The sequence below is a fragment of the Leptopilina heterotoma genome, unplaced genomic scaffold (assembly GCF_015476425.1).
Source record: "Leptopilina heterotoma isolate Lh14 unplaced genomic scaffold, ASM1547642v1 Lhet_42, whole genome shotgun sequence".
Taxonomy (NCBI): Eukaryota; Metazoa; Arthropoda; class Insecta; order Hymenoptera; family Figitidae; genus Leptopilina; species Leptopilina heterotoma.
This window is the reverse complement of record NW_025111078.1, coordinates 2,190,530-2,217,287: the sequence shown is the minus strand read 5'-3', so window position 1 is coordinate 2,217,287 and position 26,758 is coordinate 2,190,530. Positions and strand designations below refer to the sequence as shown.

Sequence of the window (26,758 nt, the reverse complement as noted above, 5' to 3'; positions counted from 1 at the left end):
AAAAGAATTTTAAATTGTTATTATTTTTTGTATGTATTTCAATTTTCGAAAATATGTAATTGGAAATACTGAAAATATTGAATTTTTAAAAATTAGAATCTAATTTTAATTATTTTTCATTTTTAAATTTACATTTAAAGACTTTTCATTAAAATTTTTGATAATTCATTTATTTCAAATATTTTCAAAAGTTGATTTTCAAAAATTGTAACAAAATACTTGCAAAAAAAATTAATTATTTACAATTATTAAATTTCACAAAGTTTCAATATTATTCAAAACTATTTTTATTATATTTTTGAAAAATTTAATTTTCTGAAAAAATGATTGGAAAATAACTGAAAGATTTGTTTATAGTTATTTTTCGCACTATAAAAATTGAAATAAATTGCATTTTATAATAAAAAATATGGTATTTTGTTGCAATATTTGGAAAAAAATTGAAAAAGTTGCAAATATTTGATAAGTCGAAAAAAGTCTCAATCTTCTTAATTTCCTTGACAAAAATTTTCTTTTCCTAACATTTCCCTGATTTCACTGACTTTACTGACATGTGGACACATTGGTATAGAATTAAAAAACTTCAATTATCCATAAATAAAGACTTTATTTTTAATTTTCTTTTTTTTTTCCTTGTTATTTTTTCGATCACAGAAACTATTAACTTAACAAACAGTAGAAATAGTCTTTCAATTGTTTTGCGAAGAAACCGAAAATAATTATTTCTAACCAAAAGAAAAATTAAACGAAAAACGAATGAATTGATAATTTCAAATATTCAACGAAAGCGAATGAACACATTTTTTCCTTTATGAACTTTTTTCTTTTTTTCTGCAAGAATATAAAATTCTGAACAAGTTTTTCAAAATTTACAAAAAGCACTTTTTTGAACAGAATTTAATTTCAACTCTGGTTTTTGTATTGAAATCTACATTTGAAAATTGTTTTAATCGTTTTAATCATTTTAATAAATGAAAGAAAAACGAAATTTTCAATCATTTCGTTGACATTATTTGAATATTTAAAACAATGAGTTCATTCTATGAAAATAAACAGAATACAAGTTTCAAATAAAAAACATTTTGCCTTTAACACATTAATTTGACGAATTTAGTTATTTTTCGTGAATTTATAACTAAGTGTCCATAATCTTCTCTTCTTTAAATTAAACATTTTTAAAGTAAACTTTTTAATATTCTTCTTTTAACATAAAAACACTTTTTCGCTAGAAGAATTCTTAAAGTTCAATGATCACACATTTGTATGCGGTTCCTTTTGCGAAAATGCCAAATGATTTTGCAGCGAGTAATGTGCATCCCTTTGTAGTGGTCTTTGAAATGGATGTGCCACTAATTTCACCATATGATCGTGAAGTCTCGTTGCATTTCTTCCGACTTCAAAAATATACGCAGAACTTTTCACATCCAATGCATTTAATGATGCATAAATCGTATCACATTTATTTTGTTCACTCGGATGTTCGTGTATATAAAGAATATCTAAAAAGAAATGCTGCTTCTTCATCAGTCCTTCGAAACTTGTCCTTATTGAAAATTTTGGAACAGCATGCGAACGACAGTAAATCAATATAACACGTGTAACACAATTTACACTCGTCTTAAATGCATCGTCAACGCAATTAAACAAATTACTCAAATCAAAGGACGGCGAATCCTCGGGAAATTCCTCGATATCATCAATAAGATGTAAAAAGTCAATGGTATTATTTGTAAATCCATTAACGCGATGAATTGTATTGCCATTTAATATAAATAAACTGTACTCGTGATGTCGATTAATTGATGATTTTATATTTATGAATATCTCGACAATTCGTTTAATCATAAATAATGGTGGGAATCTATCGCCACGACCTAATTCAAATTGTGTTGCTTGCTGTTCAATTGTTGCATCGATAATAAAGATTATTTTCTCCGGCATATTTATTGGTTTTATATTGTTTGTTTGCAATTTTCGAATATCAAATTTTCTCTTATTCTCTATAACACGTGAATCAATTGATGATTCTGTGTTAAGATTAGAATCACTCGTGGAACACATTTGCATTTGTTCTGATAAACACGAAACTTCCTCTTCACATCCGTCCATGATCAATTTATTGACATTCGTTTACTTTTTTATTAAAACACACAATATTTATTTGTCCCTTTTTGATTCACGAAACGAAACAATGTAATTTTGTTTATTTAGTTTTTTGATTTGGGGAAAAAAGTAAAAATTGTTCAGGGAAACAAAACAGCTGATTGAGAAACTTGTCGCGCTTGTCGCCAGAGGACGTTAATAGTTTCCGCAATTTTGAAAATTTTGCAATTGCAAAGATTTTTTATTTGCAATTGAATTAATTAAATAACGAAATTATCAATTTAATGTTAAATTTACTTCTTTCGCAAATGTTTAAAATAAATTCTTCGCTAATTTAATTATTTAAATACAAAAATTCAGTTTTTTATAATAATTGAAATTTAATCAAATCTTTGAAAAAAAATTGAAATTTGAGAACATCTTTTTAAAAAAAATAATTGAAATTTGGTAAAATCTTCGAGAAATAATTAAAATGTAATAAAATCTTTAAAAAATAATTTTTTAAAATTAAAAAAAAATTTTTACGACTTACCATTTGCTGAATCTGTCAATCTCTAGCATCTCTGGCCTCTTGGTCTTGATTAAGTCCTTTAGATCCTGTAAAAAAAAATTACACATAAAAATTACAATTGAAAATAGAATAAAAATTTTGTATTTATAAAAACTAACTCTTTTTAGTTTAAAAATTAAAAAGTTTCAACATTTTTTTTCAATGTGAACATGTTATCTAGCGAAAAAATGATAAAACTAAATAGTAGTTGAATATTTCACCGCCAGATGGCTCTTAAGCAATGTTTCAGGTTAGGTTATTTCGATGTCAAATTTTGATTTGAATTTTCGAAATTTTCATAATTATTTAACAATTCTTTTACAAAATAATTAATTATTTATGCAAGAATCAAAATTCTAAGAGAAAATATTAGATATTTAGAGTATATACCAGATTATAAATAATAACTGTTTTGCCAATGACGCCATGCACTGACTTTGACAATTGTTGACTATTGTTACGATTGATTATTTTTTCATCGAAATTTTAGAAAAAACTTGTTATTTGGACGAAATAATACTAAATTAATGCAAATTTTGTATAATTAACGTTAAGATGCACACTAAATGAGCAGATTTAAAGTTATCCTTTACAACATTCTGCCTCTCGTCGTTTATACGCTGTGAACAGTGACGCAGAAGTGTTGCCAACCTTGTCGAAAAAAAAAATGGCGCCCAACCTCCGAATTCCGACACAATGAATGACACCTAAATGTTAAGCTCTTTTCATATTTCTCCGCGAAGACCGGAAAATAAATTTATTTACTGATTTAAAATTAGAAAATCAAATAATTGCAATAATTGTTAAACTTGTTTTGTTTCAATTCTATAAATATATAGTGATAAAAAAAAGTGTTTTAATCTGAAAAAAGTAATATTAAAAACATGTCAAACCCGATTAAATTGACTCTTTCGAATGATAATAACATTCTCGTCTGGAATGCAAAAGGTAAATAATAATTTAAACAAAATGTGTAAAATTTGAAATTATATTCGAATTAATTATATTCCGAATGTTCTTTTTATTTACTAATTTAATAATTTATTCAAACGTAAAATAATAACTTATTCAGACTTTTATAAAGTTTAGAAAAAATTTTTAGGTTAAGTTTCAATTGTCAAAATATTGTATTGTCAATATTGTCAAAATCGGATTGAAAATAGATATAAATAAAAAAAATTCTTTCTGCAGATTGGCTAAAATTACGACAAGAACATAGAATAATTGGTGATTTAATTGGTTGTTTACCAAAATTACCAAGACAAAGTATTCTATCCGGTCTTCCTCTCTCTCTACTTGCCGAGGAAGCAAAATTATTAATTGACAAAGGAATTGCACGTTTAGTTCATTATCCATTAATGGAAGAAAAACCAAGTGAAGATATAGAGAAATTATTTCTCGAATTTAGGGAAAAATTGTTTTTAGAACAGGAAGTTTGCCTTAGGAAGGAAAAAGAAAAACAGGTTTTTTTTCTCTAAAATATAAATTAAAAAAAACATTTTTGTTTCATCTTTTGAAAAAAAATTACTAATTTTTTCTCTGTCAAAAAATAGGTCACATGTATGATGGACAAAATTGTTGACGGTAAAAGACGTAAAATTTTAGGATTAGAAACGTCAAAGAAGAAATTAAGAAAACCATTGGATAATGAAACGAGAAAAAAATTAGAAAACATTGAAATTGATAGGCAAAAATTATTTGACGAAGAAATGTCAAAATTATCGAAATTAAAAAAAGAGGAGGCGCTTATTCAAACAAATACAGGTAAAAGTATTTTAAAGAATATCGAAAAAATAAACAGGGTTGCCAGAAAAAATTAAATTTTTTATGTTTATTTTAGCATATCCATGGGCAACAGAGGAAGACGCTAAAGATATCGATTGGAATTATCCAAATACAGAGGAAGAAAAACTTCGTTATTGTGTATTTAAAGATTTATGGGAAAAGGAATTTTTCATTACCAATGGTATTAAATATGGAGGTGATTTTCTCGCATATCCAGGTATTGTAAAATTTCCATTACCTTTTTTTCCCCTTTTTGAAATTTATATACATTTTTTCAAAAATTTAATTTCAGGTGATCCAATTATGTTTCATTCGCAATTTATAATTCACTGTAAAGAAAAAACTGACGTATTTTCCGTTAATGAATTCGTCAGTGTTTGTCGAATTGGATCGAGCGTAAGAAAAACACAAGTTTTCGCCAGTTTTTCTCAAGATGATAGCGAGAAAATTGAATATCAATCATTTCAATGGGCAGATTCGAATGCATTTTAGATATAGATTTTGTATCTAATGTTAATTTTCTTTTTTGTATTAATTTATTAAAACAAAAATCTTTGTTTATTTTATGTATGTTGAAGCTGATTAATTTGAAGATAGTAGCTCAAAAATAATTCTTTCTTTCCTTTTTGAAGTAAATTCTAAATTTTATTCTTTATATAAAAATTAAACGACATCTTTGAGAATAAAACGATCGTGTTGTTCAAAGGGAATAATGTTAAAATGTTTTTTATAAATAACTTGACCCTCACGACCTTCGTAATTTTTTCTAACCCAAAAATGTGTAAAATTTGGATCAATTATTTCGGATGTTATTACCACTTTTCCAGGATTCATTGCAAATAGAGTTCCATTTCTACCCATTCCAACCTTAAACAAAAATTTTCACCTTGAACAAATTTCCCTGATAGTAGACTATTAAATAAAATTAAAAATTCTCGTTTTTCACTATAAAGAGATAAATAAGAAAATTTATTACGTTTAGACCGGGATGAAATCTAGTTTTTCTTTGAGTTGCTAATATCGTTCCAGCATAAACATAAGTTCCTTCGTGTCTTTTAATTCCTCTATGCTTCGCAATACAATTTCCTCCACTTTTTACACTTGCGAGTACTTTTCTTGCTTTATTTCTCACCGTAACTGTAAAAAATTTTTATATTTTATTCTTTAAGGGGATTTGAACCTTGATGACGTCACAGTTTGTGCAAAGCATTAGTTTTAAATCTGTGACGTCATCATGGTTCAAATGCCCTTAACTAACAACAATTCGCGGGCGAACTTTCTACTTCATTTTTTAAATAAAATTATCAATTTTAAAAATAATAGAATTTAAAAATTTTAAATTCAAAATTTTTGTTGACAACACTAAAGTAATTCAATTTTGGAGAAATTGCAAATAATTTATTGCAGAAATTCAATTATTTTCAAAAATAATAAAATTCAATTTATGTTTAAAATTGAAAAAAAAATTCTCGTCAAAATCACAATTATCTTTGTAAATAACAAAATTTTTTCCCAAAGTTCAATTATTTTTAATATCTACTATTTTAATAAAATTTTCCGAGAAAAATTTAATTATTTAAAAAAAAATTTAATAATATCGTACACAAACATTTAATTAATAATAATAACTTTACATAACCTCAAAATCGAACACAAACCTTCAAGACAAGATTTTGTTGGTTTTATAAAATTTGCAACTTCTTGAAAAGCTGTCTTCACTAACCACGACATAATTATAATTCAAAAAAACATTAACTTTTTCCTTAAATATTAATTAATTGAATAATAAGTTTCTACGTGAACTTTGTTGACCTTCTCATGCGCCTGTATTGCAACATGTGTGGCTTTTAAAAAAATATTCCCGACAATTACCCCATTGGCTGTAGCGAATAAATTCCACAATGTTAACCAATCACTTTTCGTTATCGATTATCAACTGACTTCACTCTATTCGTTTCATTGGCCAAGTCGCCATTTTGAAAAGCAATTACATGTAATTTATTCATTTAATATAAACAATAATATGTATATGTAAATGGGGGAAAAAATCGTTCGTATATAAACGTAGCGCGTTCAGCAAATAATGACAGTTGCATAAAATTAATCCTCATTTTTTTATTTAAAGTATTTCAATTGTTGTGTTCTTCACAAATTGTAAGTTTTATAACCTAGAAATCATGTTTACTGTGTTTACTAATATCCTAATATGTCAAAATGAATTTATATTTTGAATATATTTATTCCTGTATTAGGAATTTATAAAAAAAATTATATAATGTCAAAGTGACAATGTTTATTTGTACTTTGCACTTCGATCAAAATGTTTTTCTAAGGTAACTAAAAGGAACAAAAAAGAGAGAAAATATTAAATTGAACAAGTAAACTTCAAAATTCTACAAGTGAAGAAGAAGAATACGTGAAATTGTTTTGCTTTTTTTGTAACGTCAATTATCATTTTGAAAAAAAGGGAGAAAAATGCCTGCAAAGTTGAGTAAATTTAATGTCACAGCTTCTTGTAAAGATTATGTGCATCCTTGGCAAGATTCATGTATAAGTGCAACAGCTGGTCTAGGTCTTCACGCTCTTCAAGAAAGTTTTCGGATATACTCAACTGTTTATTTTGTAAATATTCTTTTTGATTATTTTCCCATTATCGTATCAAGCAAATATAATTATTTATTTAAGAAAATATTAATTCAAAATTATCTTCTTAGATTACACTCTTATTGAGGGGAAAAATACCATCGAGAAATGATATTAAAATTACATTGAAGAGTATTTTACAATCAACCGCATTTTTGTCATGTAGTGCATTTACATTTTCAATGTTTATTTGTAGTCTGAGGTAAATATTCATCTTTTTATTAAATTTACTATATAATTATTACTATTTTTAATTTAATTTCAAGACCAATAAATTACGATTCAATTTTTAAATCATAAATATTCCAACAATATATTTATTTTTCTTTTTATTAATTTCGTATTTTTCATTTTGAATTTTGTCTTTTTTCTCAACTTTTAGTACACTTTTAGTTTCAATATTAAAAAGTCGCTTGTAAAATTTTTCTCAAAATTCCAGAATATTCAGAAATTCAATTTATTTTTAAATTTATAATAAGATGTAAATTAATTTAATGATTTGGCAAAAAAAATGAAGAAAACGAAAAAATGCAATAGTATTATAAATGTTAATTCTTTTCAGAATACAATTATTTATATTCAATTTAGAAAAAGTAATTCTGTTTTTACTTTGCTTTAATTTAAATTTAATTTTAAATTGAAATAAACGATTTTTTGCACAATTACTACTTTTTGTTGAAATTTTGTTTAAAAATAAAAGAAATATTTCTCAGGAAAAAATTGATAATTATTTAAAATTATGTATTGAGGTTTATAAAGAGATTAGATAAATGAAAATTTATGATAATTGATGTATGCAAGTATCTAGAGTAATGAGAATTTTAAAAATGTAAAATTTGTATGAAATATAAAAATAAGTGAAAAAGTAAAGTAAATGATTAAAAGTTAATTTATTTATAAAAATCCATGTATTAATATAGATTTTTAATTAATTTAACATTTTTAATAATTTTTCTTTTAAATACTTTCAATTTTAAAATTGAATTTTCAATTCAAAGTCATCGAATTGTTGCAAAGAATTTTATCAAAAAATTTGATAATAATAGAATTCCTTCGAAGAATTTTATTATTTAGGAAAATAATTGAATTCTCGTGAAGAATTTTGTTAAAACTTTTGAAAATTCCAATTAAATTCGTATTTTGAAGAATTTAATTGAATTTTTTTTAATAATAGAGTTTCTTTAATAATTTTAGATAATTGAAAATTTTTAAAATAATTGAATTTTGTAAACAATTTCTTTCAAGAAAAAGAAATTAATCGTGTTTGTTAATAATTGAAATTAAACATTTAATTATTGAATTTTATTTAAATAGTTAGAAAATAATTGAATTCTTTTAAAAAATTTTATAACGAATTAAAAAAAATTGAATTCTTTCATGAAAATTTTTTGAAAATAATTGAATTTTTGCAAAGAATTTTACTACTTATAAATATAATTGACTTGTTTCGATAGATTTATTAAAATTGTAGAAAATAATTAAATTTTTTCAAAAAATATTATTAAAAATTTTTAAAAATTGAATTCTTTTATGAAATTTTATTAAAATTGTATTAAAAATAATTGAATTTTTGTAAAGAATTTTACTATTTACAAATATAATTGAATTTTTTTTGCAGAATTTATTAAAATTTTAGAAAATAATTGAGTTTTATTGAAATTTTTTATAATGAATTAAGAAAAAAATTGAATTCTTTCGTGAAATATTGTTGAATATAATTGAATTTTTGCAAATTATTTTGACTATTTATAAATATAATTGAATTTTTCGAAGAATTTATTATAATTTCAGAAAATAATTGAATTTTATTGAAATTTTTTATAACGCATTAATAAAAAAATTGAATTCTTTCTTGAAATTTTTTTGAAAATAATTGAATTTTCTCAAAAATTTTACTATTTAAAAAAATACTTGTTTCTAAGGATTTATTAAATTTTTTTTTTAAATAATTGTATTTGTTCATGAAATGTTATTAAAATTTTGTTTAAAAATAATTTAATTTCTGCAAAGAATTTTACAATTTATAAATTTAAATTCACATTTTTTCAAAGAATTTATTCAAATTTTAGAAAATAATTGAATTCTTTTAAAATATTTTATAACGAATTAAGAAAAAAAAATTGAATTCTGTCGTAAAATTTTGTTTGGAAATAATTGAATGTTTTCAAGGATTGTACTATTTAAAAAAATATTTGTTTCGAAGGATTTATTAAAATTTTAGAAAATAATTGAATTTTTTCGAAAAATATTATTAAAATTTTGTTTAAAAATAATTGAATTTTAGCAAAAAATTTTACTATATTTATGAAAATAATTGAATTCTTGCGAAGAATTTAATTGAAATTTTCTAAATTAAGAAACAAGAATAATTAATAAGTTAAGTAGTTAATAATTAAAATTTTCTAAAGTTTGAATTGGAAATTATTTAAAACTTCATATTTGAAAATAAAAAATTTTCTAATTTGCCTAATAACGTTTTCTTAAATTTTCAGACGGATTCTAGGCGATTTCAACGTATTGACAGTGTCATTTGTTCCATCATTTTTATCTAGTTTTGCGGCAATTATTTTAGAGCGTCCTTCTAGGCGACCATTATTGAGCCTTTATGTTTCAAATATTGTAAGTTTTTTTTTATTTTACTTTAAAAAAACTTTTTTTTTTAATTACAAACATTGTTTTTAATTGCAAAAGAAAATTTGCAAAAACAAGTTTTTAACTGAAAGATAATATTGATATTGTTATTTTTTTATCTTTTTAAGTAACAGAAAAATAAAAAATAATTATTTTTTATATTTTAAATGTTTCAAAAAAGAATAATTGTTTCTATTTAGAATTTAAGAATAAAATATCAAGAGTTAATTATTTAATAATTATTTTTTAATAATTATTTTTTAGGCTACAGAGACATTATTTCGAATGGCTGTTTGGAGAGGATACGTTTCACCAATTCCTTATGGTCAAATTTATATTTTTGCCATGAGTATGTCAGTTCTACTCTATTACTATCGAAGCAAGGAGATCAAACACGACTCAATATTTAGAATACTTAGGTAAATTAATTACTATTTTAATTTTATCTCAAATATCAATTTTCTACTAATTTTGACAAATTTTTTTTTTCTCAAACAGAATTTTAGTGGGACAATACGAGGATGAAAAATATTTGAATGAAAGACCAAAAATTTCAGAAAGTAGTAGTAGAAGTAGTAGTAGTAGTGATAGTAGACAAATTGAAGTGAAAAAAAGCACGTGTGATGAAAAGAAGATGAAAAAAATATCTAGAGTAAAAAATAATGCTTTCTTCAATCTTCTTTGGAAAGCTCTTAATGTATATAAATGTCTAATAGAAAAAATTAAATCACAAAGTAAGCATATGTCCTGTCCACATTCCAACAGTTGTGTACATTATATTCTAACGGTTTGTAATATAACTTTGGAAATATTTGTAATATTTTTATTAATTTTTTTCATCTACAGTTCTTAAATAATTTTATTGTATTTACAGGGGAGTTTGAAATTATTCACCTACGGATTAGGCGCTCAATTAGCACTTAAATTAGTCTTCAAAATTGGACAATTAATGCAAAGGCCAAAATTATTGAGGAATATTGTTTTCAAGAGGGAAAATTTGAAATTACCAATTTTTCTCGGCGGATTCTCGGGAATTTTTAGAGTGTGTATTTTCTATTTATCATTTTAATCAAGAAATTATTTCTATTCCTGAGTTTTTAAATGTAAAAAAAAGTCTTTTCTTTTTAAATTAAAACAGTTTTTTGTTAATTTGATAAACGCTACTGAATTGAAAACGAAAAATAATTTTTTTCGTTTAAAAAGAAATTAGGATTTCTTTTCCTGAGTTTTTAATTTAAAAAAGTATTTTTTTTAATTAAAACAGTTTTTGTTAATTTGATAAACGCTACTGAATTAAAAATGAAAAATAATTCCAGCTGACGTCATGTTTATTGAGACGATCTTTTGGTTACGATTCATCGAGTCATGCAATTCCTGCAGCATTAATTGCGAGTCTTAGTTTTTTCATTTACCCAGACATAACGGCCTCTCTCTATGTTATGTGGAAAGCTTTACAGGTAAATATATTTTTCATTTACAAAAAGATATAAATTAAAAACATTTATTTAAATATTAAAGTTTAATTTTCAACCGGGATTTTTAATATTATTTCTGTTCTTTTCAGATTCTATGGAACGATGGAGTTGAGAAGGGAAAAGTACCTGAAGTAAAGTGGTTCCCGATATTTTTGTACTGTTTTAGCACTGCTGTTCTCTTTCACGCAGCAATTGTCGAGCCTCAAAATTTAAGGGCTTCGTATTGGAAATTTTTAATTAACATATCAGGAGGAAGGTAAATTTAAAAAAAAAGATTATTTTTAAAATAATTTTGTCGAAATAGACCGTAAGAAAAAACAGATTAATTGTGAATTACAGTCTTCACACTCATCTACTAAAACCTACTATTTACTACTTTTTTTAGATTTCAGCCATTAGAAGCTATTATTTCTGTTTCTTTTAGAATTTACACTACTTTAAATTTCCTAATACTAGAAATCAAAAACTATTCTCAAAAATTGTAATCAAATTCTTTAAAACGATTCAATTATTTTCAAAAAATATTCGAAATTCAATTGTTTTCTTAAAATATTCGAAAGTCAATTATTATAAAAAAATATTCTAAATTCAATTATTTTCACTAATAATAACATTTTTCATGAAAATTAAATTTTTGATAAAATTCTAATCAAGAATTCAATTATTTTCATAAATAATAAAACTCATTGAAGAATTTCAATTATTTTTAATACTATTTTAAATTAATTAATAGAGAAATTCAATTATTTAAAATAAAATTTTCATAACATTTATTTTATTTCGAAAAAATCAATTATTAAAAAAATTTTTTTTTTAAATTCTTATGAAGGATTCAATTATTTTCAAAAATAATAAAATTTTTCACAGAAATTCAATTCTTTTTAACCATTTTAATAAAATTTTTCACAATAATTAAATTATTTTTATAAATAATAAAATTCTTTTCAGGAATTCAATTATTTTTAACAATTTTAATAAAGTTCTTATATAATTGAATTCTCCTAGAATTTTTTAATAAAAATTGATTTAAATATGAATATCATTTAAAATTAAAAATACATATTAAAATTTTTCACAGAAATTTAATTCATTTTAAACATTTTAATAAAATTTTTCTGAATAATACAATTATTTTCATAGATAATGAAACTCATCAAAGAATTTCAATTATTTTTAATAGCATTTTAAATAAATTAATAGAGAAATTCAATTATTTAAAATAAAATTTTCATAACATTTAAATTTTATTTCGAAAAAATCAATTATTTAAAAAATTTTTTTTTAAATTCTTTGGAAGAATTCATTATTTACAAAAATATTAAAATTTTTCACAGGAAATCAATTATTTTCAAATATTTTAATAAAATTATTCGAAAGAAATCAATTATTTAAATACAAATTTTAATGAAATTTTTTTGAAATAATTCTTCGCAGGAATTCAATTATTTTCATAAATAATTGAATTACTACTTTTTTGTACTTTTAAAGGTACGTTTTTAAAAATAATTATTGAGTGCGAAGTCTGGAATTATTAAATTATAATCAACTACCAAATTAATAATTACTAATCGAATATTAAATTACTAATTTCGAATAATTATTCGTTTATAATTAATAATAAAATATAAAATTATTTATAGAATAGCAGCAATGTCTCGATTGCCTCTCGACGAGTTTGGATTGGAAACTAGTCAATTTCTTCAACAAGTCCTCAAGAAAACGAATACAACTGATAAATACAACTATTCATTCTAAATTTTTCTAGATTTATTCCCGTAGACGCTTATTGTTGCAAAATTAATAATTATTCATTTGGCAAATTTTCTATTTTTTTATTTTTTATTTATTTCTTTTAAATATAGTCATTTTTCAATCTATTTTAGCAACAATTTGTCGCAACAAAATGAAGAGAGCATAAAAATTACATTCATATTTATTGACCATTTTTTTTAATATATATAATATAACGAGGGAAACAATTATATGAACAAATTTACATTGTTATGGTAATTTTAGTAATCTTTTAATAATTATAATGATTATTAATATATAAAAATATATTTATTGTTGGAAGCGTAGTTGGTAGTTGGTGCTAATTAAATAAAGAAATAAAAATAATTTTCAATATGTCAATTATTTACTCTATTTAAATAATCTTTTATTTTAAATTTTTGGAAAATTTTATTTTCAAATTTTCCGCCAAATGGTAACTTTTAGAAAATTTCCCCCAAGGTAATATTTTCATATTTTCGTAATTTTTCTAATTCGACAATGAAACGCATTAAATGCAAAGTTGATAATTACGATTATTTTAAATAATAAAATAATGTATTATTGTCAGGAAAAATTTAGTTTTATTTTTTCCTTACTAATAATGTTTATAAATTATTAAAAGTTGGACTAATTTACATTATCACGTTTTTTATGATGACTCACGTGATTTGGGTTTTTGCTCCCTTTTTTCCTCGAATAAGTTTTGAGAAAATGATGGGATAATTTATAACTATTTGTTTTTTGTCATTAAATTAAATAGTTAAAAATATATGTTTAATTTGTAAAAATAGGGAAAATATCGAAAATATTATTGATATTATTAAAATTATTTGAGGTTATGTTTACCGTTTAGGGAAATATTCTCAAAACTGACCTCCTCGTAATTGGTAAATTCTCACTTCGGTTCTAATCGTTAGCTTCCGTGTGTGTTCGTTGATCTTCGGTTGTGACGACATTTCCGGTTTCAGTCAATCTTCCTCCTTCAACCATAGGCTCTGATACATTTATAACCATAGCGTTTTTCTCCTTCATCGCAACTTATTGGATTTAATTCCAAAAGTCCGTCATTCATAAATTCCAAGGTCTTGGAATTTTTTTATAATTATTACAAATAAACTTAAAAAGTTTGTTTTTAAATTACATCAATTTTAAACACTCGTGTGTTTAATTTTATCGTAAAAACAAAAATAAAGTGAAATTTTCGCTTCCACAAAACTGTGTCTACACTTGAATTGAAAATGTACACAAGAAGCAGACAAAGCAATTCAAATTTCTCTAATGGTAAGAATTTCTTGCATTTATTGTTCTATTTGTTTATATTTCGATTATTTGTGTAACAACAATTGGCTTTTGATATTTATTAAGTGATTGAAATTTTGTTTGAAAATTTTCACTGAGAGGAAAAAAAATCAATAACGCCGGCAATGCAAAATGGCGGAGTTAAAAATTACTTATTCTCTTAAAAATTCTCAAATAATTCTCGAATTTTTAATTATTGGGTTTTAAAGTAAAGCATTTTTTTTTTGGAGTTTTAGCAAATTTTTAATTTTCTGATGTAATATTTTCTTTTATTTCGGGAATTTTAATTTTAGCGTTGAAATTTGTTTTCCATATATTCGATCACTAAACGACGCTATTATCAAATTGGGGTAAAAAAAAGGTGTTTTTTTTTTAAAATAGTTTTCTATTTTTTTGCTTTCTTTCTGAAAATTTTTTAAAAATGGGGTTCGAATGGAGAAAGAAAATTGTGAAAAATGGGAAAAATCAATAAAGTTGCATACCAGTTTTTCGAGACACGCCAATTAAGAGGGGATGCCGAATATTGATTGAACGCTAGTCACATTAAATAACCAGTGAATTTTTTCTCTCTAAAGATTAATTAAACATTTCCAGATAATTAAAAATTTAATATTGAAATAAAAAATTTAATGATATTGAACAGAAATTTAATTTTATAAATGAAAATTTTAATTTAACTTCAAAACTTCTTAGGGTTGCCACGCAACCTGGAAAACCTGAAAATGTCAGGGAATTTTATAAACGTTGAAAAAACTTGAAAAAGTCAGGGAATTTTGATCGGAATCCTGGAAAATTATTGTTTTCTAAAGTTATTGTAATTATTCTTAAAATCTAATTTTTCTTAAATATTTCAAAATTAATTGAATTTTAAAAGAGTTGCGTTTACAATTTTCATAAATAGAAAAACTTCAAAAAGGTTTTAATTTGCAATTTTGTAAAATTTCAATTTTGAATGAATTAATTAAAATAATAAATATTTCACAGGAATTCTATTATTTACAAATTCTTTATAAATTTCTTCGCAATAATTCAATTATTTTTATAAGTAATAAAACTCATCGCAGGATTTCAATTTTTTTAATACAATTTTACAGGAATTGCTCCAAAAATGTAATTATTCTTAAAAATTTAATTTCGATTCTTCAAAAAAAAAAAAATCAATTATAATGCCTCATTTAAGTTTGTAATAATATAAATTTAGTTTTAAAAACCAGAAAAAATTCCATTTTTTAACTTGTTTCGGTTTTTTTTATTTAAAAAAAAATATGTCAGTCTTGACATTAAATTTTTTTTAGCAGGTCAGCAGCAGAGGCAAAATACTCCCAATTCGCAGGGAAATTTCCAAAATCAACAAAACCAAAACGCCAATTCGGTAAGAAATGGATTTTTTTTTTTGTTATTTTACTGAATATTTTTAATTTCTATTTATTTATATAAATATCTCTGTTTATATTTATATTTATATTTCGTAGAAAAAAAATAACTAATATTTAGTAGTGGGATTTATTCATAAATCCCACCATTAAATGTTTAAATCAAAATTTTCCAAAGAAAAAAATTTTGATTTAATGAGAACATAAAAAGTGATTGTTTGGTATCCCTGGAGTGTTCTAGAATCATTTCCACCCATCCAAATTTTTTCATAGTGCATTGCAAATTATGCTTTTTTCATAAAAAAAAGGGACGAAAATTACCCATTCAAAAAAAAAGAGAAAACGAAAACAAGCTCTTCGAAACCAAACAGTGTCGATGCTCAAAAGAAAGTAGTGGATTAATTTTAATTTACACTGTGTCTATTTCGCCCGCAAACGGGCGAAATAAGAGTGATGAATTATTTCGCCCGTCACTAAAAATACGTAGGTGGGGGACAACTGGCGAAATAAGAGAGATGAATTATTTCGCCCGTCATGAAAAATTAGTAAGTAGGGGGAAACGGGCGAAATAAAAATAGTAAATTATTTCGCCCATCATGAAAAATAAGTAAAAATATGTAAAACGGGCGAAGTAGCAATGACACATTGCTTCGCCCGTTTTTGGTTTTTTAATTAATTTTAATGGGAAAAAGGTTAGCTTGTCACTTGTATATTTTTGTGAAGATTGAATTAAAAACTTAAAAAGTTGTGAATTTTTATAATAATTCACAAAGTTTCTTTATTTATCAATATTTTTGGTGCTCATTAGTAATTTTCTACATAATATTTTATAAAATAAACTAGATTATGTATTTTAATATTTTTTCTACCTATCTATGTAGACTAAAAACATTAATTTTTAGAAAATTCTTATTATTTTTGTTCAAATCAGTTCAAAAGTATATTAACTCAGATTTGGAAAATAAGTTTTATGATACTATTTTTGAAAGAAAAATTTAGAAATAATTTTATTTTTTTTGATTTTGATTGACAAAAACATTTTTTTAAAAGAAAGTGTGAAAGTGTGAAATTCATTTTAAAACTTAAATAAAGAAACTGTACTTTTTTTAAAAATGAGCTACACAAAATTATTTGAATTTGGTGTGAAGGTTACTAACCTGACTTGAACACACTTCTTTTCATTTCTGTCATTCACCTTAAAAATTTAAAATTTTTCAATGGTATTATAGGAATAACTATATAACGGGCGAAATAATTCATTGCTCTTATTTCGCCCGTTGTCCCCCACCTACGTATTTTTAGTGACGGGCGAAATAATTCATCACTCTTATTTCGCCCGTTTGCGGGCGAAATAGACACAGCGTTTAATTTACTACTTTTTTTCTGAAAAAAAAACTTCTTAGTTTCTAAGTACATATAAATTAATCATTACGAAAAAAATACAATGGATTAAAAAAGCAACTATACAGGATAAGTAATATTCCAAAAAGAAAAGAAAAAAATTCGACACAACTTTGACAATATTATTGAATTCGCGTTTCATTTGTTTTTTGTGTGCAATAAAAATATTATTCCATTGTTTTTCAAATTTTGAAGGAAAAAAAAGTGTAATATGGCTCTAAATATTATATCTGCCTTTATGATAATGCACTGGGGAAATCTTTAAGTTTATTAGCAATGGGTAGGTCTATTTTTTCCAAAATTGAACTCTTATTTAAATTTTAATTGGCCTTTTTTCCCTTAAAAGTCCATTTGAAGAATTTCAGAAAAAAACGTATTCAAGGACTGCCATGATTTATGTCAAAAAAATTGATTTTAAATCATGAATTAGAAGAATCAAATAACTTCTCTTTAAATAATTTTTTTCGAAAAGTTTTACTTTTTAAATAAAAAAATAATTTTGGTGATAGAAAATAAATTCTTTTGATTATTGAATTAAATACCTATTTTATTTTTTCTCCAATTTTTTTTTTTTTTTTTTTAAATTAAATAGAAGAATATGATTTTTCCATAGCTCTTAACGTTTAGCGACAAAGATAAAGTTTAGCTTTGGTTTATAATACGCAAACCCATCGCTAATAGGCCTGAAAATTTTCTTCAGTGCTTTTTAAACCATTATAATTTTATGATTTTTATGTGTTTTTTTAAAAAGGGTATTTTTCCTAATTTTCGAATAAAAAAATCAAATTTCATTAATTTTCATAAATATTTATAAAGTTTGTGAATTGAATCTAATTTCTCAATAATAGTAAAATTTTACTTCTAATAAATAATTTTGTTATTTTCTTTTTTTTAAGAAAAGAAGTAATATTTTTTTGAAATATAAATAAGTTGAAAAATAGTAAATAAAATTTATTTTAAATTATTTTAAATGAAAAGTCAGAATTTTTTTGTCTGTAAAAAGTAACACATGGAATAATTCTTCAAGCATAATTTTTAGAATTTCAGAAGTCATTCATAAAAGCTTCGACTGTTTGTACTGTTGCCGCAGAAACAGAAGCTCGTTATATTCCTACTTTTAAAAATTGAAAACCATTTTCAAAGTTTATTGGAATTTAAAGAAAATAGAATTTACTTCATTTTTACATATTTAAACAAAATAAATCGAAATCGTAACTTTTTGGTTTTTAAAAGTAATTGCAGGCCTCGCACTCATCTACTAAAACCTACTATTAATTACTTTTTTTACGATTTGCTACTATTTAGATACTTTTTTTATTTGTTTTTTCCATGTTTATTATTAATTTTATTTGTTATTTGTTTTTTCCAAAAAGCTACTTTTTTCCATGTTTGAGAATTTACACTACTTTAAATTCAAGTATTTTCATAAATAAAAAAATTTTCACAGGAATTCAATTATTTAAAACACAATTTTCATAACATTTTTTGAAAAAAATCAATTATTTAAATAGATTTTCATAAAATTCGTCGCAAGAATTCAATTATTTTTATCGATAATAAAATTCTTCTCAGGAATTTAATTTTTTGTTGTTGAAAATTTTAATAATAATTAATTAAATTGTGAGAATTCAATTATTTTCATAAATAATAAAACTCATCGCAGGATTTCAATTATTTTTAATATAATTTTAAATTAATTCCGTTAAAAACGCAATTATTCATAAAAATTTAAATAAAATTTTTCTCCAAAATTTAATTATGTTCAAAAATTAAAAAAAAATTTTTTGTAAAATACCAAATAATTTCAAAAATAATCAAATTCTTCTCCAAAATTCAATTATTTTCAAAAATATTATTCAAATTCTTTGCAAAATTTCAATTATCTTTATAAATAATCAAAGTCTTGTCCGAAATTCAATTATTTTCAAAAATTTTAATAGAAGTCTTAGCAAAGTTTCAATTGTTTGCAAAATGTTAAAAATTCTCGTCATTATTATAATTATCTTTATAAATATCAAAATTCTCCTCTGAAATTCAATTATTTTCACATTTTTAATAAAATTCTTGGCAAAATTTCAATTATCTTTATAAATAATAAAATTCTTCTCGAAATTCAATTATTTTTAAAAAAGAATTATCGAGTGCGAAGCCTGTAATTGAATGTGAAGTTGAATTTTGCAATTTTAAAAAAAATCACCTCCTAGTGACGAATTTTAATTGAATTTAAAAAAGAATTCTTTTTTTTAAATTTAATCCTTTAATGAGAGAAAAATTTGTTAAAGTTGCAAAATGGAGTTTCATTAGAAATTTAGACGCTGTTTTCTGATAGTAATGGTCAATGCAACTGTGAGTTGTCAAGGAAGACTCTTGAAATTTGTGTATCACTACATCTTTCGAAAGTACGTAGATGATACTATTTAGAGCCAACATTGGGAACAGAGGATTTTCCCAATTACTGTCGTTTCCAGTTTTGATTATGAAAAAAAAGAAAGATAATGAGAGAAAGGGAAAATTTCTATTTGCATGTACTAATTAGTGGTCCCTGTTTCCCTTACCTGCAATGCAGGCACTAGTAGCTATACAACAATACTGAGGAGGTGCGTACCGCCAGGGGCAAGTACGCCAGTTGCCCTCATAGAATTTTCAATGTGCCACAGGCCATTTCCTCGATAAATTTCGTCCCTAAACTCGTATCAATGAAAATCAGAATATAAGATAATATTTCTACACCTCCTTTTTATTTTCCTCTTATTTTCTCAATTTTCAAAGTAGAATTTCAATAATTATTATTATTCCATTTCAAAATGGAATTTCGTTTTGAAAAATTGAGAGAACTAGAAGATGAAAAGAATGATTTAATGAAAAGAAAAAAGAGAAGAAGGAAAAAGAGCTGATAATCAGTTACGAGTTGAGAAACGTAGGTGTTTTGATGAAAGGAAGTGAGTCTGGTGTAATCTATGGGGGCAGCGTTAAAATATTTGCCAAAAAGAAAGAAAAAAAAAAAAATTTTGCGCAAAGCGTGATGCTGGGCCTTGGTGGGATTGCACAACCGTCGAGGTTCCTTGTGTAGCGGCGTTCCCACCCTATGTTTTATAGTTCTCTCAGCAAGGGAATTACCAAACAAGTCAAACAACACGAGTCAATCAGCAGGGCAACTTCAAAGGCGGTAATGTCCAGCAGTTTAAGGGACAGCAACAACAGCAGCAGCAACAACAACAACAACCGTCAACGCCTCTGCAGCAGCAGGCTAATCAGGCTAGAATGCAACAACAACAGCAGCAGCAACAGCAGAAGCCTAATCAACCGCTTCAACATCAACAAATTCAGCAGCAGTTGAAGCAACAACAACAGCAGCAACAACAACAACCTGGCTCTGCTCCCGGAACACCTCAGGCTCAACGCTTGAAGCCAATTTTGAAACAATCGCCAGCTACTCCTGCTCCGGCTGTCGGGCAGACACCGCAAACACCTCAGGTTCAAGCTCAAGCGCCAAATCAACAAGCTCAACAACAACAGCAGCAGCAGCCGCCGATTCAAGCGCCTCCGGCTCCGCAGATTGGTGGCGATGCCAAGGACGAGGAGGGAGAAAGTGTCGAGGGAATGGAGACTTCTGATCAACCAAGATGGAGGCGCAAGACACCCGGTTGTAAGTATCATATTTATTGCTGTGATCTCCGTCTTCTTTTCCCTGTTAAATTATTAAAATTTCCTAAGGCACATAAAAATTATCATGTATTTTCCAGGCATCACAAATAGTCCCTTTTTCCTCTTTTCCCCCCTTTTTCAATTTTGTCCCCTTTTTCACCATTTGTAATGATTTATCACCTTCTCCCCCATTTTTTGTGATTTGTCCCCTTTTTCAACGTTTTTGATGAATTGTCAACTTCTCCCCCATTTTTTTTTTTAGTGATTTGTCCCCTTTTGCAACTTTTTCTAATAAAAAATAAAGAAGTTTTTCTATTAAAGAAATTCAATTATGTTCAAAAATAAAAAAAAAATTTCGTCAAAATTTCAATTATCTTCATAAACAATAAAATTCTTCCCCAAATAATTTTAAAAATAATAATCAAGGTCTTCTCTGATATTTAATTATTTTCAAAAATATTATTAAAATTCTTTGCAAAATTTCAATTGCCTTTATGCTTATAAATAATAAAATTGTTCAATTATTTTCAAAAAATTAAATAAAAAACTTGGCAAAGTTTCAATTATCTTCAAAATAAAAAAAAAATTCTTCGCAGAAATTCAATTATCTTTATAAATGAACAGCAAAATTCTTCGACAAAATTCAATTATATTCAGGAATTTTAATAAAATTCATTAAAAAATTCAATTATTTTCATAAATAATAATTATCTCTATAAGTAATACAATTCTTCTCTAAAATTTAATTATGTTAAAAAATAAGAAAAATTTTCGTCTAAATTTCAATTATTTTAATAAATAATAATATTTTTCTCCAAAATTCAATTATTTTCAAAAATTATAATAAAATTCTTTTCAAAATTCCAAATAATTTAAAAAAAAATTACATTCTTCTCCAATATTCAATTATTTAAAAAAAATTTAATAAAATTCTTTGCAAAGTTTCAATTATCTTTATAAATAATCAAATTCTTCTCCGAAATTCAATTATTTTCAAAAAGTTTTTTAAATTCTCGTCAATATTACAATTATTTTTATAAATAATCATATTTTTCTCCAAAATTTAATTATTTTCAAAAATTTTAATAAAATGCTTTTCAAAATTCCAAATAATTTCAAAAATAATAAAATTCTTCTCCGACATCCAATTATTTTCAAAAATTTTAATAAAACTGTTTGCAAAATTTCAATTATCTTTATAAATATCAAAATTCTTCTCTAAAATTCAATTATTTTCAAAAATAAAAAAAAAATTTCGTCAAAATTTCAATTATCCTTACAAATAATCAAATTCTTCTCTGAAATTCAATTATATTTAAATTTTTAATAAAATTCTTGGCAAAATTTCAATTATTTTCGAAAATTTTTGATAAAATTCTATGAAAACATTTAATTATTTTCATAAATACTAAAACTTTCACAGGAATTCAATTATTTACAATTTTTTTTTTTTTTTTTTGAAATTTCTTCGCAATAATTCAATTATTTTCACAAAAAATAATAAAACTCATCGCAGAATTTTAATTATTTTTATAATAAAATTTTAATCGAATTTTTTCGAAAAATGTAATTATTCTTAGAAATTTTATTAAAATTCGTGGAAAGAAAAAAAATTTATTATTTTTCTATTTAAATCATTGAATTCTCGTTGAATTTCCTAACAAAAGTTGATTTAAAAATAAATTTCAATTCAAATTTTAGATAATTAAATTAAAATCTTTGGAAGTTTTGAATTTTTCAATTGAATTGAAATGATGAAAATAATTTTGAAGAAGTACAATATTCTTATAATATTAAAAAAAAACCAAAAAATTGGATATTTGATCGAGATTCATTAAAATGTTTAATCACACACATTCAATGATGAAATTTCACTGCGCAAATTTGAAGACATTTTTGATATTGCAATGACAGCTCCGATAGAAATATTGTCGAGCGTCTAGCAATCGATAATGATCTATGTGAAAGTAAATGCTGAATGATAAAGAAACTGGAGTTTAAAATTAATTTCCTTTTCTCCCCACTAATTTTTACAATTATAAATATTAAAAATGTCTTTTTTTTCGATTGTTTCAGTGAAAGTCAATCGTAAATTGAAACGCCTTCGTATGAATCAACGTCTGCGACGAACAATTCAGCCAAAGAATGCAATCATGGTTCTCAATGAAATGAAAACTGGAGTTCAATTTATATTCCCTGAAACTCAATCATCGATGACTAGTTCATTGTTCCTTGCTCATGCTGAGGTAAATTCAATTTTCTCATTTAATTTGTTCTATTTCTTTATTTGTTTTATTTATTTATTAATTTTTCTCATTTAATTTGCTCTATTTCGTTATTTGTTTCATTTATTGATTTTTCCTTCTTTTTTAGATTGATGGAAAAACTTATGTCGGTCAAGGACTTTCAAAACCGCTTGCACGTCAAAATGCAGCTGAGAATGCACTCAAGTGTCTTCTTTTGGAGAAAATGTCAGCCGCTGCAATAAAAGCTAAAATTGATGCTGAATCTGATGGACAAACGACACTTGATTCTTCAATTATTAAAGACGAAAATAATGATAGCTCTGAAAAAATGGATGTCAATTCTGAGGAACCAGAAGAGGTGCCATGGAGTTGTTTGGCCAGCTTTGCTTTATATAAATTATTCGTCGAATGGCAAAATCAAGGCACTGTTGTGCCAGTTCCAAGGCCCGGTGTACCAGCTGGAAAAGTGAAGAAGGAGACAAAGCCAACTATTCAAAAGGAATTGCCAAATAATGCAACGAGTGTGCATCCAGTTATGCTATTGAATCAAATGAGACCTGGACTCACTTACGTTGAAGTTAACCGCGTGGGAAATCCTCCCAATACAATGTTCACATTGGGAGTGGAAATCGATGGCATTGAATATACAGGAACAGGTAAATCAAAATTTATAAATTAAATTCAAAATTTTTAAATGAAAAACAATATTCATCACAAAAGAATTCAATTATTTTCAAAATTAATAAAATTCTTCGCAGAAATTCAATTATTTTCAAAAAATCTAAAAAAAAAATTGTCAACATTTCAATTATTTTTGTAAGTGAATAGCAAAATTATTCGACAAAATTCAATTATTTTCAGGAATTTTAATGAAATTTATTGCAAAATTCATTTATTTTCATAAATATTAGTATTTAACATACAAGAATTCAATTATTTTCAAAAGTAATAAAATTCAATTATTTTCAATAATTTTTATAAATTCACTTATTTTCAATATTTTATTATTTTAATGAAATTTTCCAAAAGAATTCAAGTATTAAACAAAAATTTTAATAATATTCGACACAAACATTCAATTATTTTCCAAAAAAATGAAAATTTCACAGGAATTCAATTATTAAAAATAGAATTTACATAATTTCAATTATTTTTAATACAATTTAAATCGAATTCCGAATAATCGAAATTTCAATTAAAATTGAATTGTAAACAAATGGATTTAAAAATTCTCAACAGAAGTTTATCAAAAATTTATTAAAAATAATTGACTTGTAAAAGAATTTTTTAAAAGTATTTAAAGCATTTTTAAAAAGCACAAAAATATTGAAGCTAAATGCCTTAAAAGAGAAGAAAAAATGTTGAATTTTAAGAAATTCGGTTTTTCGAATTTTTGATAATTTTGAAAAATTTTAAATTTTTTATCAAAGGGTGCAGACTTTTAAATAAGTAAAGTATTTTTGAAAAGCACAAAAATATTGAAGCTAAATGCCTTAAAAGAGAAGATAAAATGTTGAATTTTATGAAATTCGGTTTTTCAAATTTTTGATAATTTTGAAAAATTTTAAATTTTTTACCAAAGGGTGGAGACTTTTAAATAAGTAAAGTATTTTTGAAAAGCACAAAAATATTGAAGCTAAATGCCTTAAAAAAGAAGATCAAATGTTGATTTTTAAAAAATTCGGTTTTTCGAATTTTTGATAATTTTTAATAATTTTTTATTTTTTACCAAAGGGTGAAGATAACAAATTAGGTAAAGTGTTTTTGAAGAGCCCAAAAATAATGAAGCTAAATGCTATAAAAAAGAAGAAAAAATGTTGAATTTTAAGAAATTCGGGTTTTTCAAATTTTTGATAATTTTTAATAATTTTTTATTTTTTACCAAAGGGTGGAGATAACAAATTAGGTAAAGTGTTTTTGAAGAGTTCAAAAATAATGAAGCTAAATGCTATAAAAAAAAAGAAAAAATGTTGAATTTTAAGAAATTCGGGTTTTTCAAATTTTTGATAATTTTAGATAATTTTAGATTATTTACCAAAGGGTAAAGAATTTACCAATAATTGAAATTTCGTAAAATTGAATATTGCAAACAAATGGATTTGAAAATTGTCAAAGAACTTTTTCGAAAATTATTAAAAATAATCGATTTAAAGAATAATTTTAGTTAAAAATTCTTGTAAATAATAATTGAATTTATTGTAAATGATTTTATCACTCGGTCATATATTTAATTATTATAAAACATGAAGAAATAGATCACTCCGAGTCGAATAACTCCGAACTCGGAGTAATCGATATCTTTATGTTTTATAGTTACGAAAAAATTTAATTTCTAGTTTTAAGTAAAATGTTCCTTGATTTGATTCGTCCTGAATATATTTTTGTCAGTTGGTCCGTAATTTTTCATTTTTGGTCCGTAAAGTCCGTATTTTTAAATACTTTCATTATTTCAAGCCCTGAAAATAATTAAAAATTAATTTTTGAGTTGAAGATTAATTCAAGTTTTTTATTTTTACAGCCAAAAACAAGAGGGATGCGAAGAAGATAACCGCGAAAGCTGCTTTGGAAGCTTTGTATGGCTTGACATACGAGGAGGAAGTCAAGGTTGATCACTCTGAAGACATTCAAATGTGTTAATTTATCCCTTTTTTTTATAATTCTCATCACTACTTTCCATTACTTTATTTCTCCTCCCCAATTTTACTCCTATGAGTCTAGTGCTCATAATAAACGTGAATATTTCACAGAAACAGACACACATACACAAACCCTTTTTCTCAATATTGAATGTGTAGGCTATTAATGTGCATATTACATAGATTTTAGATATTAATCTCTCAGTAAGATAATAACTGATTAAAAAAGAAAAAAAAACATTTTTTTTTGAAATAGTGATTTTTTCTAATTTTTAATATTCATTAGGAATGTATAATTTTTTTTTCTTTTTTGTCTTCTCTCTTATAACGTCATTTTATATTTAGACATTCTTTAAGGTCGACAAACTAATTAAAACAAAAAAAAAACAAAAGAAAATATAGGGACAAAAATTTAGACGTTATTTCATACATGCGAACAATTTGAAGATTGAGTTTTTTCTTTCTTTCTATATTTATTGTTGTAGAATAATAATTTGAATGTCAAAAGAGAATTTTTAGGAATGTAAATTCTTTAAAAGCAACCGACTTTCGATAGAAAAAAAAATGTATCCGTCGATCATGAAACAATTTATAAAGAATAATAATAATGAAACAAAAACAAAATTATTTCTGGAGCTTTCGACACGTTTACACGTTGCCTCTTGAATTTAGTGTATAATTAAAGTACACGTAACACTTGATATTTTTGTGTTTTCTTTAAACCTTGTCAAATTCAGTTATTTTCAAAATCTGGTATTTTCGTAAAATTTCGCAAAAAAAATTCAATTATTTAAAAAAAAATTGATGAAATTCATCGAAAAATTCAATTATTTTCACAAATAATAAAATTTGCACAGGAATTCAATTAATTTAGAATAGCATTTTCAAAAAAATTAATTATTAAACAAAATTTTTATACAATTCTTCACAATAATTTAATTACTTTCACTAATAATAAAATTTTTATGGAAATTTAATTATCTAAAAAAAATTTTAATAAAATTCTAAACCAGAATTCAATTATTTTCACAATAAAATTTTCCACAAGAATTCAAATATTTTAAATAAATTTTTCATATTATTTATTATATTTCGAAAAAATTAATTATTTAAAACAATGTTTATAAAAATTCTTATGAAGAATTCAATTATTTTCAAAAATAACAACTTTTCACAGACATTCAATTCTTTCAAACAA

At 24.1% G+C, this 26,758-nt stretch overlaps 5 protein-coding genes across 10 annotated transcripts; 3 read left to right on the top strand and 2 right to left on the bottom strand.

The window, feature by feature from the left end:
• Nucleotides 1–1,053: 1,053 nt before the first annotated feature.
• LOC122506495 (BRISC and BRCA1-A complex member 1-like) lies at nt 1,054–2,270 on the bottom strand. The gene has a single exon (XM_043618716.1). The coding sequence runs from the start codon at nt 2,107–2,109 to the stop codon at nt 1,252–1,254; it is 858 nt and encodes a 285-aa protein (XP_043474651.1). The 5' UTR covers nt 2,110–2,270; the 3' UTR covers nt 1,054–1,251.
• Nucleotides 2,271–3,372: 1,102 nt separating this feature from the next.
• Nucleotides 3,373–5,004, top strand: LOC122506599 (tRNA-splicing endonuclease subunit Sen34). The gene is made up of 5 exons (XM_043618885.1): nt 3,373–3,601; nt 3,845–4,116; nt 4,207–4,417; nt 4,494–4,655; nt 4,731–5,004. The coding sequence occupies exons 1-5, from the start codon at nt 3,538–3,540 to the stop codon at nt 4,928–4,930; spliced, it is 909 nt and encodes a 302-aa protein (XP_043474820.1). The 5' UTR covers nt 3,373–3,537; the 3' UTR covers nt 4,931–5,004.
• A 57-nt stretch (nt 5,005–5,061) lies between these two features.
• On the bottom strand, nt 5,062–6,297 carry LOC122506600 (50S ribosomal protein L27). Its single transcript, XM_043618886.1, has 3 exons — nt 6,097–6,297; nt 5,415–5,575; nt 5,062–5,305 (listed from the first exon to the last, which is right to left on the bottom strand). The coding sequence occupies exons 1-3, from the start codon at nt 6,167–6,169 to the stop codon at nt 5,102–5,104; spliced, it is 438 nt and encodes a 145-aa protein (XP_043474821.1). The 5' UTR covers nt 6,170–6,297; the 3' UTR covers nt 5,062–5,101.
• A 124-nt stretch (nt 6,298–6,421) lies between these two features.
• LOC122506598 (transmembrane protein 135-like) lies at nt 6,422–13,282 on the top strand. The gene is made up of 9 exons (XM_043618884.1): nt 6,422–7,060; nt 7,153–7,283; nt 9,574–9,700; nt 9,977–10,131; nt 10,211–10,499; nt 10,587–10,754; nt 11,029–11,169; nt 11,277–11,443; nt 12,828–13,282. The coding sequence occupies exons 1-9, from the start codon at nt 6,914–6,916 to the stop codon at nt 12,940–12,942; spliced, it is 1,440 nt and encodes a 479-aa protein (XP_043474819.1). The 5' UTR covers nt 6,422–6,913; the 3' UTR covers nt 12,943–13,282.
• Nucleotides 13,283–13,954: 672 nt separating this feature from the next.
• LOC122506597 (bromodomain-containing protein DDB_G0280777-like) lies at nt 13,955–26,261 on the top strand. Of its 6 annotated transcripts, none has more exons than XM_043618878.1 (6): nt 13,955–14,241; nt 15,558–15,631; nt 20,130–20,679; nt 22,755–22,924; nt 23,052–23,580; nt 25,443–26,261. In XM_043618878.1, exons 1-6 carry the CDS (start codon nt 14,199–14,201, stop codon nt 25,559–25,561), a joined length of 1,485 nt encoding a protein of 494 aa, XP_043474813.1. In that variant the 5' UTR covers nt 13,955–14,198; the 3' UTR covers nt 25,562–26,261. The 6 variants fall into 6 exon arrangements, with proteins under 6 accessions (XP_043474813.1, XP_043474812.1, XP_043474818.1 ...); XM_043618877.1 differs by having other exon boundaries at nt 15,555–15,631; XM_043618883.1 differs by having other exon boundaries at nt 13,956–14,241; nt 20,184–20,679.
• The last annotated feature ends 497 nt before the right edge of the window (nt 26,262–26,758 follow it).

Excerpts from the sequence above, each read along its gene's own strand:
- LOC122506495 (XM_043618716.1), bottom strand. The coding sequence starts at position 2,109 with ATGGACGGATGTGAAGAGGAAGTTTCGTGTTTATCAGAACAAATGCAA.
- LOC122506599 (XM_043618885.1), top strand. The coding sequence starts at position 3,538 with ATGTCAAACCCGATTAAATTGACTCTTTCGAATGATAATAACATTCTC. Across the intron at positions 3,602-3,844 it reads TCTCGTCTGGAATGCAAAAG|ATTGGCTAAAATTACGACAA; the intron begins GTAAATAATAAT and ends TTCTTTCTGCAG. Across the intron at positions 4,656-4,730 it reads TGATTTTCTCGCATATCCAG|GTGATCCAATTATGTTTCAT; the intron begins GTATTGTAAAAT and ends ATTTAATTTCAG.
- LOC122506600 (XM_043618886.1), bottom strand. The coding sequence starts at position 6,169 with ATGTCGTGGTTAGTGAAGACAGCTTTTCAAGAAGTTGCAAATTTTATA. Across the intron at positions 5,576-6,096 it reads AACAAAATCTTGTCTTGAAG|TTACGGTGAGAAATAAAGCA; the intron begins GTTTGTGTTCGA and ends AATTTTTTACAG. Across the intron at positions 5,306-5,414 it reads GATTTCATCCCGGTCTAAAC|GTTGGAATGGGTAGAAATGG; the intron begins GTAATAAATTTT and ends TTTTTGTTTAAG.
- LOC122506598 (XM_043618884.1), top strand. The coding sequence starts at position 6,914 with ATGCCTGCAAAGTTGAGTAAATTTAATGTCACAGCTTCTTGTAAAGAT. Across the intron at positions 7,284-9,573 it reads ATGTTTATTTGTAGTCTGAG|ACGGATTCTAGGCGATTTCA; the intron begins GTAAATATTCAT and ends TTAAATTTTCAG. Across the intron at positions 11,444-12,827 it reads ATTAACATATCAGGAGGAAG|AATAGCAGCAATGTCTCGAT; the intron begins GTAAATTTAAAA and ends AATTATTTATAG.
- LOC122506597 (XM_043618877.1), top strand. The coding sequence starts at position 14,199 with ATGTACACAAGAAGCAGACAAAGCAATTCAAATTTCTCTAATG. Across the intron at positions 14,242-15,554 it reads CAATTCAAATTTCTCTAATG|CAGGTCAGCAGCAGAGGCAA; the intron begins GTAAGAATTTCT and ends AATTTTTTTTAG. Across the intron at positions 15,632-20,129 it reads AAAACCAAAACGCCAATTCG|TTCTCTCAGCAAGGGAATTA; the intron begins GTAAGAAATGGA and ends TATGTTTTATAG.